This window comes from Lathyrus oleraceus, chromosome 3, assembly GCF_024323335.1.
Source record: "Lathyrus oleraceus cultivar Zhongwan6 chromosome 3, CAAS_Psat_ZW6_1.0, whole genome shotgun sequence".
In the NCBI taxonomy this organism is placed as follows: Eukaryota; Viridiplantae; Streptophyta; class Magnoliopsida; order Fabales; family Fabaceae; genus Lathyrus; species Lathyrus oleraceus.
The window spans coordinates 82,059,910-82,073,406 of record NC_066581.1 but is presented as its reverse complement, the minus strand read 5'-3'; the positions used below and the strand labels follow the sequence as shown (position 1 = coordinate 82,073,406).

Genomic DNA, 13,497 nt, shown 5'->3' with positions numbered 1-13,497 from the left:
AGGTACACGCTTTTCCCAATTACTGTTTTATGTTATTGCTTTGTTTTAGCTTTGCCCAATTTCTGTTTTACCTTATTACTGCGCGTTTCCTCCTTCTACGTTTGTTTCGACCATGATAGCGGATGCACTAGGAAATTGACGGTTGGTTTTTAGTGACCATGATTGCGGATGCAATGGGTTATACGACCTATGAACATCTGATTTTGTGTCAACACCAGTATCATTAGAAACCTAGGTCCAAATGTGTTTGAACTCTTCTGAAATTGTTTTTTATTTATTCTAATTAGTAATGGATAATACATGGATGTCTTCCAATCGGTTGTCGAGAGAGTACGAGAATGGGGTATCAGAATTCGTTAAGTTTGCCGTTGCGCACGCCGAAGACCCCAGTAGAATGATATGTCCTTGCTTGGGTTGTTGTTATGGGAAACGGGTTGACGCAGTTCAGTTGACATCGCATCTAATGAGGCATGGAATTGATCGAAGTTATACATGTTGGAATTTGCATGGTGAGAAAAGTAACGAGAATGTTGAACCGGGGGATAGTACGACATATGCCTCAAACTATAGTGGCGCAGATACATACGATTGTGATCGAGTTGAAGAGATTGCAGAAGCACTTGAAGGAGATCTTAAGGATTGTCCCGAAATGTTTGAGAGGTTGGTAAGTGATGCAGAGAAACCTTTGTATGATGGTTGCACTAAATTCACAAGATTGTCTGCGGTATTAAAATTGTACAACTTAAAGGCGGGCAATGGGTGGTCGGATAAAAGTTTCACAGAGTTATTAGCCCTTTTGAAAGATATGCTTCCTGAGGATAATGTTCTTCCCAATCGAACATATGAGACCAAAAAGATGTTGTGCTCTATTGGCATGAGCTATGATAAGATACATGCATGTCCAAACGATTGCGTTTTGTTTCGAAATGAGTATGCATCGTTAAATGAGTGTCCTAAATGCGGTGTCTCGCGATATAAGAACAAGTTGTCTCCAGCAAAGGTCTTGTGGTATTTTCCTGTTATTCCGAGATTTAGACGCATGTTTCGTAGTGAAACCGATTCAAGACACTTAACCTGGCATGCAGATGAAAGAATTATAGATGGAAAGTATCGACATCCGGCAGATTCACCACAGTGGTTGAAAATTGATAATGATTATCCTGAATTTGGAGAAGAATCAAGAAACCTTCGCTTGGCATTATCTACTGATGGAATGAACCCACACGGTATCCAGAGTATCTCACACAGTACATGGCCTGTGATTATTATGATTTATAACCTACCTCCATGGCTATGTATGAAGCGTAAGTACATGATGTTGTCTATGTTGATTTCTGGACCTAAACAACCAGGGAATGACATAGACGTGTACTTGAAGCCCTTAATCGAAGATTTAAAGATTTTGTGGGAGACCGGTGTGGAGGTTTATGATGGATATAGGAAAGAAAGTTTCAACTTGAGGGCGATGTTGTTTGGCACAATTAATGATTTTCCAGCATACGGAAATCTATCAGGGTATAGCATAAAAGGTCAATGTGCGTGTCCTGTTTGTGAAGATAAAACAGATTGGAAGCGCTTGGAGTTTGGTCAGAAGAATGTCTTTCTCGGTCATCGGAGATTCTTAAATTCAAATCATCACTACCGTGGATGGATAAAGGCGTTCAATGGAGAGACAGAACAAGGCAGAGCTCCACCTATATTGACGGGTGATCAAATTTTTGAAAAGGTGAAAGATTTGGATACTCAGTTTGGCAAGCCTTTTGCCCACACACTTGTCAAAAGTGGGTGGAAGAAGAGGTCAGTTTTTTTTGAATTGCCGTATTGGAAGTCCTTGTATGTGAGACATTTTCTTGATGTTATGCATATTGAAAAAAATGTATTTGAAAGTGTTATTGGCACGTTACTCAATATACAAGGAAAGTCTAAGGATGGCCTTAAGGCAAGAAAGGACTTGATAGCGATGGGAATAAGAACTGAATTAGGACCCTTGAAGAAAGGAAAACGAACATATCTACCGCCTGCTGCTTATACTCTATCTAGAAAGGAGAAAAAAACATTGTGTAAGTTTCTAAGTGAAGTTAAAGTTCCAGAAGGGTACTCTTCAGATATTAGAAGACTTGTGTCTATGAAAGACCTCAAGTTAAAGAGTTTAAAGACCCATGATTTCCATGTTATAATGGAACATTTTCTCCCAATAGGTATACGTTCTATTCTTCCAGAAAAAGTAAGAAGCTCTATAACTAAGTTGTGTTCTTTCTTCAAGTCAATTTGCAGTAAGGTGATCAATCCTGCGATCTTACCAATGTTGCAAAAAGAAATCGTTATTACTTTGTGTGAGCTTGAAATGTTTTTTCCTCCATCATTTTTTGACATAATGGTACATCTAGTTGTTCATCTTGTGAAAGAGACACAATTGTGTGGACCAGCTTATATGAGATGGATGTACCCTGTTGAACGTTATATGAAAATATTAAAAGGGTACGTGAAGAACCGAAGTCGACCAGAAGGTTGTATGGTTGAAAGATACATTGTTGAAGAAGCGATTGAGTTTTGTACTGAATATTTGTCTAATGTTCAGTCAATCGGACTCCCCAAGTCTCAGCTTGTCGAAAAGAAAGAAGGAAAAAATCTAATTGGAAATAAAATCGTGGCAGTATCAAGGGTCGAACGGGATCAAGTGCATTTGTATGTTCTGCACAATGAGAATGAGGTTGAGCCGTATGTTGAAATTCACAAGGATGTTCTCCGAGGTTTAAATCCCAATAGAAATGAAAATTGGATAGTACGAGAGCACAATCGATGTTTTATACCTTGGTTTAAGGATCATATTTATTCAAAGTATTATTCAGATCCCGCTTCAATAACAGAAAGGTTGAGATGCTTAGCATATGGTCCAAGTTTCCATGTTTTTTCTTATAGCGCATACGCGATTAATGGATACACATTTTATACCAAAGAACAAGATGATAAAAGTACTATGCAGAATAGTGGTGTCACCGTGGTAGCTGAAGCAATGCACATATCAAGTGTGAAGGACTTAAACCCCAAATTTGCAAATCTGTCGTATTTTGGTGTTATCGAGCGCATTTGGGTGTTTGATTATGAGAAGTTTCAGATTCCTATATTTGGTTGCAAGTGGGTTGAAAATAATAACGGCATTCGAATGGATAAGTCAGGATTTTTGCAAGTGGATCTTAATAGGGTGGGATACAAAGATGAGTCTTTTATTCTAGCCTCTCAAGCTAGACAAGTGTTCTATGTCAATGATCCGAAAAGTACGAAATGGTCTATAGTTCTTTTTTCCAACAAAGTAATTGATGAAAACACTGGAGATCAAGGTGATATTGATGTTGAGATTGAATCGTTTACCAGAAATGATCAAGATGAGAATATTATATCAAATGATTCATATATTAGAAATGATCATAATGAGGGTATTTGGATCAATCCAACCGTCCGTGTTGTTAAGAGACATGTAGAACATATTCCAACCAAGAAAAGAAAGAGAACTTAGTGAAAAAGGTACAGGTCAAATGATTTTAATTGTTTTCTTTATTACAGGTAAAATGACTTTTATGATTTTAATTGTTTTTACATTTGTCATCTGATTTTAATTGTTTTCTTTTTTACAGGTAAAATGATGATGTTGGATATTTGTTTAGATGGAGATGCTCTATTGTCGTCAAGCCTCATTCGCGTAGATGATGATGCTGGATATTTGAAAGTATCCCTCTACGACAATGGAACATGTCCATCTAAACATATATCAATTCTATCTTCAAAAGATAAGGGTTCAATGTTGGCAAGTTACATTGGTTTCCTTGTTCGACAACATATTCCGATTACATGTGATAATTGGAGAAGTCCGGACTTGAAGGTTGGCAAAGAAAAAATATGGTCGGAGATACAGGTACTTACCATATATTGTTATATGTTTTTTGTTGCATCAACTTTGCAGCCCTGTATTGTAGGCAGAATTTAGGACTTCTCAAAGTTGATTTCTTGTTACTTTGTCGTTCATAAAATACACCACTAAATTCTATGCGTTTAATTTTTAATTTTTTTTCATCAGGCTTGTGTCTCAATAGAGGATGGGTATCTACCTAAAGTTACTTTTGTAGTGGTCCAAAAGAGACATCACACCCGTCTCTTTCCTGTCAACCCCAAAGAGACCGATAGAAGTGGAAATATTATGCCAGGTTTTTTCAATATATTTCTCAACGCAGCTGGTATATATTATCATTTGAACTTATCACTTTTTGCTGATTTTGTTGTTCTAAATTGTCAAAGGAACCGTGGTAGACACCAGCATTTGTCACCCTAGGGAATTTGATTTTTACCTTAACAGCCATGCAGGAATTCAGGTAATATTAGCTATGCCATTTAACTTTATGCCATTGTTTACTATTTGTTGCTCAATCGCCTTTTGACAGTTCTGTGTTATTTGCATTTGGACGTGTTCTTTTTGCAGGGGACTACTTATGCTGCCATCTGTTGTTTTGGTTGAGCCTTATTTTGTATGGATGTGCGATAGAACTACTAGACAGCTTTTGGATATACAGAACATGTTTGCCACCATGGGTGGATGGGCGTTTTTGTTTAGTATTGGTTAGAACTACTAGACAGCTTTTGGATACAGTGGTCACTGGGTGTTGGTTGCTATGTTTTATTCTCTTAATTGTAGTACTTTGAGAATATGTTGTTGTATATTGTTGATCAAAGAATCATATATTAATGTTGTATATATGGAGGATTAATGTTGTATATAAATGGATTCATGTTGTATATATCAATGGATTAATGGTGTATAACATTGGATTAAAGGATGAAATCAATATGAATTTTACACTTTTGGAGCATGCGAACAGGTTACCAATTAAATATATATCCACTGTTTTTCAAACAAATTTTTTTAAAATAACTAACACTTTAGAGGGCGCTTTGTCCAGAAAGCGCCCTCTAAACACTTTACATTGACAACTTTAGAGGGCGCTTTTTCCTGAAAGCACCCTCTAAACACTTTACATTGACAACTTTAGAGGGCGCTTTTTCCTGAAAGCGCCCTCTAAACACTTTACAATGACAACTTTAGAGGGCGCTTCTTCCTGAAAGCGCCCTCTAAACACTTTACATTGACAACTTTAGAGGGCGCTTTTTCCAGAAAGCGCCCTCTAAACACTTTACACTGACAACTTTAGAGGACACTTTTTTCAGAAAGCGCCCTCTAAGGTGTCCCTTTATGGACCACTCCAGAGGGCGCTTTTTTCTTAAAGCGCACTATAATGTGGCCACTTTAGACAGCGCTTTCTCCAGGAGAACAAAGCGCTGTCTTTACCTATGCCAGCGCCAGATTAGAGGGCGCTTAAAAGCGCTGTTATAGGCCAAAATAAGCGCCCTCTTTTCCCTTATTTGGCGTAGTGATAAGTCGTTCGTAATTGAGTCAGACCCAGTTATACGAAAAGAATAATTCAGAAATGCATCTCTATATACCTTATTGATGTGTATTTTCAAAATCCACTGAACAAAAGCCAAATATAAACGAAGCTGATGTAGAAACAGAGATAAATTGACATCAATAATTGTTATGATATACATAAAAAACGAAACATTACATAGATAATCGTTAACGTAAATCAAACAATACATTTCATCTTCAAGTAGGACGCTTCACCATCTTCAGAATACCTTCAGTCGATCTTGCAATCTTCGCTTCCAACTTGATCAGACCTTTTATTTCGTAACACTGAAATGTACTCCACATGACAAATAAATTTTATGAGTCTTTAGCTCAAACTCTATGAACCGTATCTTTCCATCTTTGTCAATATATGGCAAATGATAATAGAGCTTAACAACTCTTCGATTGTCTGGGTACAATTATTCTAGTTTAGATTTTAAATTGACAAGATGGGGGATCTCTGAGAATCTAAATTGAAGAGGGAGTTTCTCGCCGTTGAAGTATACAAAAGCGAGATATGGATATTAAGACATTGTGAATGTTCTTTGTGTGTTTGTTCTACCAAGTTTAGGGGACTCATATTTACATAAGTTTCAGATCAATATGGATCTTACAAACTCAATTATGTCTCATGGGATATTCTGAAGATGTACTTCCGGATGCACCCTGCTTCGTTTAATGAAATTAGGCTGAGTTCAGAAATGCATGTCTGAAAACCCCGGTTATACTTTTTTTTAACAATATGGGGTGTATCCGGAAATGTATTTTCAAATAAACCCTTGTTATTTTGTTTTTAACAATATGGGGTGGTTTCGGATGTACATTTATGGATTCACCTGACGTTCACACAAAACCTCCTGTTTAAGAAACATAACATGTTATAGAAAAAAATTGAGAAAATTTTGGATAACTGAAACATATATCAAAATCTATGAAAATATATATATTTGACATCATTAATATTAATCCAAGGTTACATACAAAACATGTATAACCACGTAAATACATGGTTGAATAAAAACTAAAATGAATTGAAACATGTGTCACCATCTAAATCTATATTTATGTGTCATTATGTCTTTGACTTTTGTTTATTTTATTCTCTTTGAAATTAGACAAGCACATCGAAGATCCTGCGTCTTTCTAAGTGTACAACCATACTTTGAACTATCGAAACCTGCTAGAGATATGTTGTCGACAAACTGTGAGAAATTGTTGTCTCTGAATCAGTGTTACAATATTGTAATCATGTAACCAAATGATGTTTGGATCTAATTATGCTAATTTTGGATCATTTGATTCACAGAGTCATAATGTCTACACAAATCACCTTTATTATTTCCCAACCAATTTTTCAGTGTAGCATGGAAAAACTCAACTCGGTTAGTTGTTGCATTTCCAAAGTGTCTAGAATTTTCTCCTTCACCTGGTCTAGAATTGAACTTTCAACATATTTCCAAAAATCCAGATATTTTTCACACGCATGTGGTGGCATAATGGGTCAGGCCCATTGGGCATGCTCGTTTTGCCCGCACTTTAGTGTAGAGCTAGCCAAGGATTTAGGTCTGAGCTCTCTAATGTGTCTTCCCCGCGTCGCCCCATTTTTTATGGGCATGGAAATTAACATCATATTTATATTTTTAGACCCGCGGGTCCGCCTAACCCTGCCCTCACTTTTAGTCTCGGGTGGGTCAAGATTTTAGGCTCACACACTAAACAATCCCTGCCCCGTCCATTGAGTAGTATAAAAAGTTATTGTATCCATATAGACAAAATAACAAGTACCTTTATCTATTGCTTCTATGTGTATCCAAGGAAAAGCAAAAACTACCATTTTGTGTGAAAAAGAAAAATAGCAAATTTAATTTAATATTTAAATAAGAGATCAAAATAATGATTTCTATCCACCCACTTTTGTCATACAAATCACATCACCTAATCATAACACTTAATCACAATGTAAATTATATTTTTGTAGAAAATACTAAATAATGGTAATGTCCACTTTCGTTGGCGTGTCACCGATCTTTAAACCCATAAAGTATCGGCTTTCACAATATAAATTTTAAGTCTAAAAATCTTTCACAATTTAGAAGTAAATTCCTGAATAATTTAGAGACGCTTTCACAATCTCTAAATCAACGGTTTGAATTCCTAAATCGGATACCATTTACACTCTTTTGGCGCATAAATGGTATTTTGTCGGTCCTACTTTTATAGTAGTCTTCTTTTCGTCTTTTTAAAAACAGAAATAGCAAAACAGAAACTTATGTAATATCTTGATTAATTCTCAATTGCTTTTGAAAATATTAGAACCTATAGTTCAAACTCCAACGTCAAATTCCATTTTCTCCCTTTAGGCACATAAACGGTATCTCAATTTTCTACTTTCATAGAAAATATCTTTTCTTTGAAAACAAAAATTATGAAATAAAATGAATCATTATCGTTATAATCGACGTTAGACAATTCGCATGAGGTTCATCGGTGTGACGGTTCTCATGTTCCGGACTCTAAGTAAATTACTTAGACATTATAAACAGAAAAATATCACAAGCATATAATGAATTCATAATAACCCTGGAAATGAAGTAAATAATACTGAAATAAATCTTACTACAAAAAGATGCTTTAATATAAGAGGTACAATAGCAATTGAATGGAAAATACAGCAGGAAATTAAACTATGAAACTTGCATAAAAGTTGTAAAATGCATAATTTTTAACGTAAATTTAGTGCAAATAAAGCTTGGATGGATTTGCAGTGAGTTGCAATCATATTAATATTGAATTCCACACTCTAAATACTTCATATTTCGTGTAGAATCATGGGAAAATCATGGAGAAGTGGGCTGAAACGGTTGCAGAAAACTCAGAAAAATCTGGAAATGAACGTCATGATGGGCGTCATGGTGCATGATAGCATGTCGGTCATGACGTGTAAATCTGGATTCTGAACTCTGGACTCATGACGGGTGTCAGCATAGTAGACGGGTTGACACGTTATGGTATTCAAAACTGGATTCCTCCTTCACGCCGAGGGCATGACGATTTGCTCCTTTGGGGACATGACAGGTATCATGGCAACCCGTCACATATTCAATTTCTTTATTTTCTTTGTTTTTTCTCTATTTCTTTCCATAATCGATGATAATCGTTTAGGGCCTGCAATTCAAAGTAAAAGGTCATCTTATTACAATAAAAGGAACGTAAGATGACACTTAAAATACTAAAACCGAGCTAATTAACACGATAAATATGTTTGTTGTCAAACTCCCACACACTTGAATTGTTGCTTCTCCTCAAGCAACTTGGCTTGCATAAAATAAATATAAATTCAACAACACATATGAAAAGAGCCTATGAAAAATATTAACACTAATACCCATACATAATTCATAATTCGAGACTAGAGGTTAATTCTTTCGGTACTCAATTTAACACCAAGGGTATTGTAAAAACACAAACTGTAACTTATGTACTAAAGATTCCCCGCCTGAGATACCAATTCAAACCATGTCCTTATACCTGAATCTCATTATTCAGTTTTTTTCCATCTCCTTTCATTCGGGACAATCATATTAAGGCAATAAATATATAGATAATCATCGTACATACGTAAGGAAAAATCAATGAGTTTTTGTTTCTTTATTCATTCATGCTCGTAAGTTAACTTTTGATCAGAAGCATACATTAAGAATGGTTTTCGCTTTTTTTTACATTAGGGATCAACCAGAATTGGGTTGAGCAACCGGGGAAGGGTTACCCAACTTAGTAGGTGTAGTTCTCTTTTACTGCCTTTTAATTTTTTATTTTTACTTTTTTCCAAAATTTTCATTATTTTTCAACTTTTCAATTTTTTTCTTAGCTAATCAAACTTAGTGTGTGAATCAAAAGTATGCCTGATACCGATTTTGTTGAAAAAATTGATGTCCTTAACCTTAATTTTCCTATTTTGGATTTGATATACTTTTTTAGCTTGATAGCAATCATAGGCTTTTCAACAAATTTTTAAAATGGTTCAAGACATGGGTAAACATAAATCACATGCATAAAATCACACGCATAAATGACTCACAACACATTTAAATTACTCAATATAAACTAGAAAACAGTAAATCCCCCCCCCCCCTTCCCACCCATACACACACACTTAAATCAAACATTGTTCAGAATTTTGAAAGATATAAATAAGAGGGAAGGTAGATAAAACCTAGAGATTCACGCCTGAATGCAGCTCACGGGTGTCAAGCGATCGATCTCTTTATTTGCTTCAAAAAAACTTTATCACTTTGTTTCCTCCCACATAGCACTTATTTAGAGTCGGTTAACTCGGCTTTGCTTGACCCTCTAAATCAAGAGGGTGCCTTTTTCAGATTTGGATCCTCAATATTATGCCTAATAGCTTTTGGGCTCCATTTGAACGTCTCCAGTCATTTCCCATGTATTTACCCTTATATCCCTTTTCTTTTGTGGGGAGGTTCATACTTGAGGTCTGGTGGTAGAGGTTTCTTCTTCACCTTTCGGATCGCCCTGTGTGCTTGAGTTAAGTTTTTTTCTTAAAGTTCTGGTCTTGTGTAGTATGACTTATATCTAGAACCTTTTTGTAAGCATCGGCTTCTTTTTCTTTTCTATCCTATATGATATCACTCACTAGGTATGCTTTTGCAATGTCAATGGGAATTTGTTCATAGAGGGTCTCATCGACATATCTTTCAACTATGTTGAATCTGCAGCAAGAGTTCTTAAAAGTATGGATTTTTATAAGTTTAGACTATAGGAACTCGATATTTCCATCCCCTACTTTTAATGTGAGCTTCTCACGCTTGACATATTATAACCGCTCCAGTTATGGCAAGGAAGGGTCTTCCTAGTAGGATTGGGATTTCAGTGTCTTCCCATATATCCATTATGACAAAGTTTGTTGGGATGATAAGTTTCCATATCCTTATCTGCACATCTTCTGCAATTTCTACATGATACTTGACAGACTTATTTGTCAATGGTAGAGATAATATATTGGGTTTCATACCACCAAGGCCTAGTTTTTCATAGACGGACAAAGGCATCAAACTCATACTCTCCCTAGATAATATAAAGCTTTCACAAAACTCATCGTGCCTATAACACATGGAACTGAAAAGCTCCCAAGATCTTTTAATTTTAGAGGCAAAATATTTTAGATTATAGTGTTGCACTCTTTCGTTGGCACTACAGTTTTGGTATCTTCTAATTTCTACTTGTTTGATAGAATTTCCTTAAGGAATTTAGCATAAGATGGTATTTGTAACAATGTCTCTTCCTAGTAGGATTGGGATTTTAGTGTCTTCTCGTATATCCATTATGACAAAGTTTGTTGGGATGATAAGTTTCCATATCCTTATCTGCACATCTTCTGCAATTTCTACATGATACTTGACAGACTTATTTGTCAATTGTAGAGATAATATATTAGGTTTCATACCACCAAGGCCTAGTTTTTCATAGACGCACAAAGGCATCAAACTCATACTCTCCCTAGATAAGATAAAGCTTTCGCAAAACTCATCGTGCCTATAACACATGGAACTGAAAAGCTCCCAAGATCTTATAATTTTAGAGGCAAAACATTTTAGATTATAGTGTTGCACTCTTTCGTTGGCACTACAGTTTTGGTATCTTCTAATTTCTACTTGTTTGATAGAATTTCCTTAAGGAATTTAGCATAAGATGGTATTTGTAACAATGTCTCGGTGAAAGGGATATTGATATACAACTTTTTCAAAACCTCAACAAAATTCCTAAAATGGTCTATAATCTTTGCTTTCACTAATCTTTGTGGAAACGGGATAAGAGGTTTATATGGCGGGGGAGGTGCATATGACTCTTCCTTTTCTTCCTCAACAACCTCGTTTATAGGTGGTGTTGACTTTCCCTCATCTTCATGTGGCATAGAACCATTCTCATTACCCTTTTCCTATATGACCCTTGTTAATGGTGATTTCCAGCTCTTTGCCACTTCATAACATTATAGTGTTTACATGCCCTTTTAGGTTGGGTTCAAGTTGCTTTGGAAAATTTTCATCAGGTGCTGATGTAGACGCTTGTTATTGGACTACTTGTGAAATTTGGGTTTCCAACATTTTATTGGGCGTAGCCATGGCATCAACTTTATTAAATCATTATTGTGGGTGTTATAGTTCTTGAAGACCTCATTTTGTAGGGTTTGGGTCATGATAAAGTTTTCCATCATTACCTCGAGATTTGAATTTCAAGGAGCATCAGGGACACCCATTTGTCCTTGGAATCCAGTGTAACTGGTGCAAAGATGGTTGTAAATTGAGGGTTATTATTCTTGTATGAGAAATTTGGGTGGTTCCTTCAATCAGGGTTATAGGTTCTAGAGTCTAGGTTCCTTTGTTGGGCATAATTCATCTGGTTAGGAACACGTTTGGATAACAATTGGCATGCAGGACCAATATGGCCAGGTACTCATAGAATTTCACAATTAGGAGTTACAACGGTTGCAGTAGCAACATGTTTGATTCTTAAGTTATAGATCTTTTGGGTCAGAGTATTCACCTTTCTGTTCACATGATCATAGGTGTTGGCTTCGTAAAGTCTGGCTTTATGAGGGGTCTTTTCAACGAGAGCACGTTCTTTTCCCCATTGATAATGGTTTTGGGCCATGTCTTCGATAAGCGCATAGGCCTTATTGAAGGGCTTGTTCATGAGAGCCCCTCCTGCAACAACATCTAGGGTCATTCTCGTGTTATAGAAAATACCATTGTAAAAGGTGTGAACTATTAGCCAATTTTCTAACTTATAATCTGGACATGCTCTCATTAACTCCTTGAATCACTCTCATGCTTAGAAGATCGATTCCTTGTCATACTACTTAAAGCAGGTAATCTGGTTTCTAAGTTGTGTCGTCTTACTCGGCGAGAAGTATTTGGCTAAGAACATTTTCTTAAGCTCATTCCATGTTGTAATGGAATTGGACGGGATGGATTGTATTCATTCTTTGGCTCTATCCCTAAGGGAGAATAGAAAAATTCTAAGCCAAGTATCCCTTGGGTTTACACCATTGCACTTCAGAGTACCGGAAAATTTCACAAAGATCGAAAGGTGTAAGTTTGGGTCCTCCGTTGGGTTTTCGGAGAACTGGTTTTATTGTACTATCTGTAGCAGTGACGATTTTAACTCAAAAATTTTTGCTGCAATGACATGACGAACAATGCCCGAATGAGCTTTTTCCTCTGAGGGCACAGCAAAATCCTTAAGTTGGCGTTGATCATTTTATGTTATTTCTCTTTGAATTTTCTATAATCTGCATTTTATACAGAGATAACGCTCGATTTAGTAAATCGGATGGGTAGGATTTCCAGAGCTTCGAGTTTTTCGCATACAACCAAAAGCGAGAAAAATCAATAAAAGAAGGAAATTTCCTTAGTCTAAACGGCGAAATAATGGAATTATGATATTGAAAATATTGGTCCCCGACAACAACACCAAAAACTTGACAGGCTGCAAGTATACGGTTATATCGAGTAGTATAACGATTTATCATACCCACAGAGACCAAATAACAAATATCATTATCTATTTTTTTTATGTGTATCTAAGACTAGACGAAAAGTAGTTTTTTGTGCGAAAAAGGAAAATAGCAAATTTAATTCAATATTAAAATAGAGACCAAACAATAATTTTTATCTATCAACTTTGCTCATACGAATCGCAGAACCTAATCATAGCGATAAATTATATTTTTGTAGAAAATACTAAAATAGTGGTAACACTTTTTCGTCAGTGCGTCATCGATCTTTAAACCCGCAAATTATCGGCTTTCGCGGTATAAATTTTAAGTTTAAAAATATTTTACAAATTATAAGTAACTTATCGATTAATTTAGATACGCTTTCACAATCTCTAAATTAGAACTCAGATACCATTTACACCATTTTGATGCATAAACAGTATCTCACCTTCTTTCGTAGCAAGACTTCTTTTTTTCTTTTTAAAAATAGGATTTGTAAAACAGAAACTTATGTAATCTCTCG

The 13,497-nt window shown here is 35.8% G+C and overlaps 1 protein-coding gene and 1 non-coding gene across 2 annotated transcripts; one reads left to right on the top strand and one right to left on the bottom strand.

The window, feature by feature from the left end:
- Window positions 1–10,725: 10,725 nt before the first annotated feature.
- LOC127129794 (uncharacterized) lies at window positions 10,726–11,390 on the bottom strand. Its single transcript, XM_051058919.1, has 2 exons — window positions 11,131–11,390; window positions 10,726–11,011 (listed from the first exon to the last, which is right to left on the bottom strand). Exons 1-2 carry the CDS (start codon window positions 11,388–11,390, stop codon window positions 10,726–10,728), a joined length of 546 nt encoding a protein of 181 aa, XP_050914876.1.
- Window positions 11,391–12,257: 867 nt separating this feature from the next.
- LOC127133994 (small nucleolar RNA R71) lies at window positions 12,258–12,363 on the top strand. The gene has a single exon (XR_007807777.1). It is a non-coding gene; the product is annotated as a small nucleolar RNA R71 (small nucleolar RNA).
- The last annotated feature ends 1,134 nt before the right edge of the window (window positions 12,364–13,497 follow it).

What these genes read in the sequence shown, in the direction of transcription:
- LOC127129794 (XM_051058919.1), bottom strand. Translation starts at nt 11,390, where the DNA reads ATGCCACATGAAGATGAGGGAAAGTCAACACCACCTATAAACGAGGTT. An exon ending in AAGGAAATTCTATCAAACAA is followed by an intron (nt 11,012 to 11,130) that starts GTAGAAATTAGA and finishes CATGTGTTATAG; the next exon opens with GCACGATGAGTTTTGCGAAA.